Raw genomic sequence first — 2333 nt, 5'->3', positions numbered from 1 at the left:
GATCACAGTAAATCAGAATTGTTTACCAAGCATAAAACTTCGGTCAAATACCGGAGGCTTAACAAGGTTTATCCTAGCATCAACCAAGGAGATCATCTAAACTCAGAGAGGGACACATAACTATTAGAGATGGAAATTGATTTCGGAGCCGAAGTGACGGGTGTACGGAATCATCAATATAGAAAATCTCTGATGGGCATAAGGGCATTCCTAAATATCGGAGGACTACAATATAAACGTATAAGGCCAATGATTATTATAATGGAAGCCACGACCAGTTGAAGACGTGGCGACGCTGCCTTCGGATTGGATCATAGATTAAGTGAGAACCTTTTTCACCCTCAGAGATGTTTTTTTAATGTCTCAACGGATTACGAGTCCAATGCATATAAAAGCAGGGTCTCGAATCAAATAAATCACAACTATTCACTTAAAACTTAAAACACTTTAAGATGCTTTAATATCTGAGAACAATAACTTATCAGGTCCGTTTTACCTCTACTCTGAGAATGACAAGCTTCGATTTGAAACCAAAGGTTGAATTCCTTATTTTGGATAAGCCGGTCCAGTGGGACCAATGGAAAGCTCAATTGGATATGATCCTGATGAAACAGGGTCGCCTACAACTGATCGAAGCCGCTACACCACCCGACTTCTACTATGAGACTCAACGTGAAACGTTTACTCAAGAGGATCGTGGAGCCGCGTCTGAGTCAATTTATCATACGATCTCTCGACGACTTCAACAGGAGTTACTCCTTTTCAAGGCATTGGAAACCAAATCTAAGATTAACACCCGGGGAGGAATCGGCCGTTTGAGAAAGGAGCTTTGGGCAACAACAACAAAAAGCAGACGAGAAACGAAACTTTGAAGGCCTTTATTGGTGATATTGATTTGAAGAAAATGGAATTGGAGAAACGCGAGGCTCTACCGTCTGAGATTGACTTAAAGACCGTCTTGAAGGAAGGTCTCAATGAACGCTTTAAATCAGCAAGAACTCATCTCAACACAGTTGATACTGACGTCATGAGTTACGAGGAGCTCTGCGAAAATCTCCGAAAATTCGATATGGAGGAGATTCAAACATCGACCTCCAATACAGAGACTCGAGGAGGAGAGAGAGCACTTTCTGCCAGAGCAGAACGAAAGTGCTTCAATTGTAGCAAACCAGGTCACCTTGCTAGTGATTACCGATCCAAGCATCGCAGACCCAGACCGCACATCTACTCTGACCGCAGGGAAGATCGCAAACCTTATGAAAACCGATACTCCAATAATCGTGGAAATAATTCCGACGAACGACATCACCGTAATAGAGTTGATGAGTCCAAGTCTTAAACAAAGACTATTCAACACCGAAATCTACACCCTACTCACGACGTGCCGACTATCCGTCGAAGAAACCCAACTATCATCAAGACAAACGTAATGAATTTTACAGAAAAACATACAATTTAGGAAATGCGTAAACCTCCTAAAGTAACGTTTAATTTGGACAAGAATGATGAGCAAAATTCGAGTAGTGACGATGAAGGCGTTAGAGCATTCTCAGCAGTTGCCGGCTATGTCGAATCTGACGTCGAATTGTCGGATGATGACATGCCAGAAGCCATCAGGGCAACCTCCGAAAATTGCCCTGGATTTGGGATGAAGCCAAACACCGAGCCGGAAGAGAGAGAATTATCAGATTTTATTCTAAATAATCCAACTTGTAGTTCGGACGAAGACGATGGACCGCCAGGACTTTTACTCGACAGCTCTAAAGAGGACTACGATTTTGACCTACCCAAGGATGGACCCCTGGGACCCCTACTCGACAGCTCTAGTGAGATGACTACGATGTCCTACCCGACCTAATGTCCGACAGCGACTCCGAAGAATATGAAGCTTTTAGTGATAAATTTAATGAGGACGTTATCTCTTCACCAATCAAAGCCATAGACTCTGAGAGAATTTTCGGCCAAATAAGAACCTAGTGGGACTCTGAAAAGTGGAGCCTCAGTCCACATTATTATCGATTTGGAGTTGATATCAAACGCAAAACGTCACTTCACAAACGTACACCTAGCTGACGGGACTATTGGAATCGCAACTCACTCAGGGCAATTGAGTGACGCTGGAAGGGCTATTTATAGACCAACTCTAAAGATCAACCTAATCAGCCATGACACAGTCTGCCTCCTACTATCACCCCAACACCTAGTATATAATTGTGAGCAGAAGCAAGGCGTTTACGTCGTACCCCTGGATTTTTTTAATTTTAAATTTGCTTACGCCGCCAGTTGGCATGAATGACTAGCGCACCCGGATCATTTACCCAAGGACCTGTCAC

At 43.2% G+C, this 2333-nt stretch overlaps 1 protein-coding gene across 1 annotated transcript; it reads left to right on the top strand.

The window, feature by feature from the left end:
- Positions 1-1462: 1462 nt before the first annotated feature.
- SARC_13063 (hypothetical protein) lies at positions 1463-1858 on the top strand (the record flags this gene model as incomplete). Its single annotated transcript, XM_014292815.1, has 1 exon — positions 1463-1858. The coding sequence occupies one exon, from the start codon at positions 1463-1465 to the stop codon at positions 1856-1858; it is 396 nt and encodes a 131-aa protein (XP_014148290.1).
- Positions 1859-2333: the final 475 nt, after the last annotated feature.

Source organism: Sphaeroforma arctica, assembly GCF_001186125.1.
Source record: "Sphaeroforma arctica JP610 unplaced genomic scaffold supercont1.2862, whole genome shotgun sequence".
In the NCBI taxonomy this organism is placed as follows: Eukaryota; class Ichthyosporea; order Ichthyophonida; genus Sphaeroforma; species Sphaeroforma arctica.
Note: the sequence above shows the minus strand (reverse complement) of the source record. Positions and strands in the feature narration are given on the sequence as shown.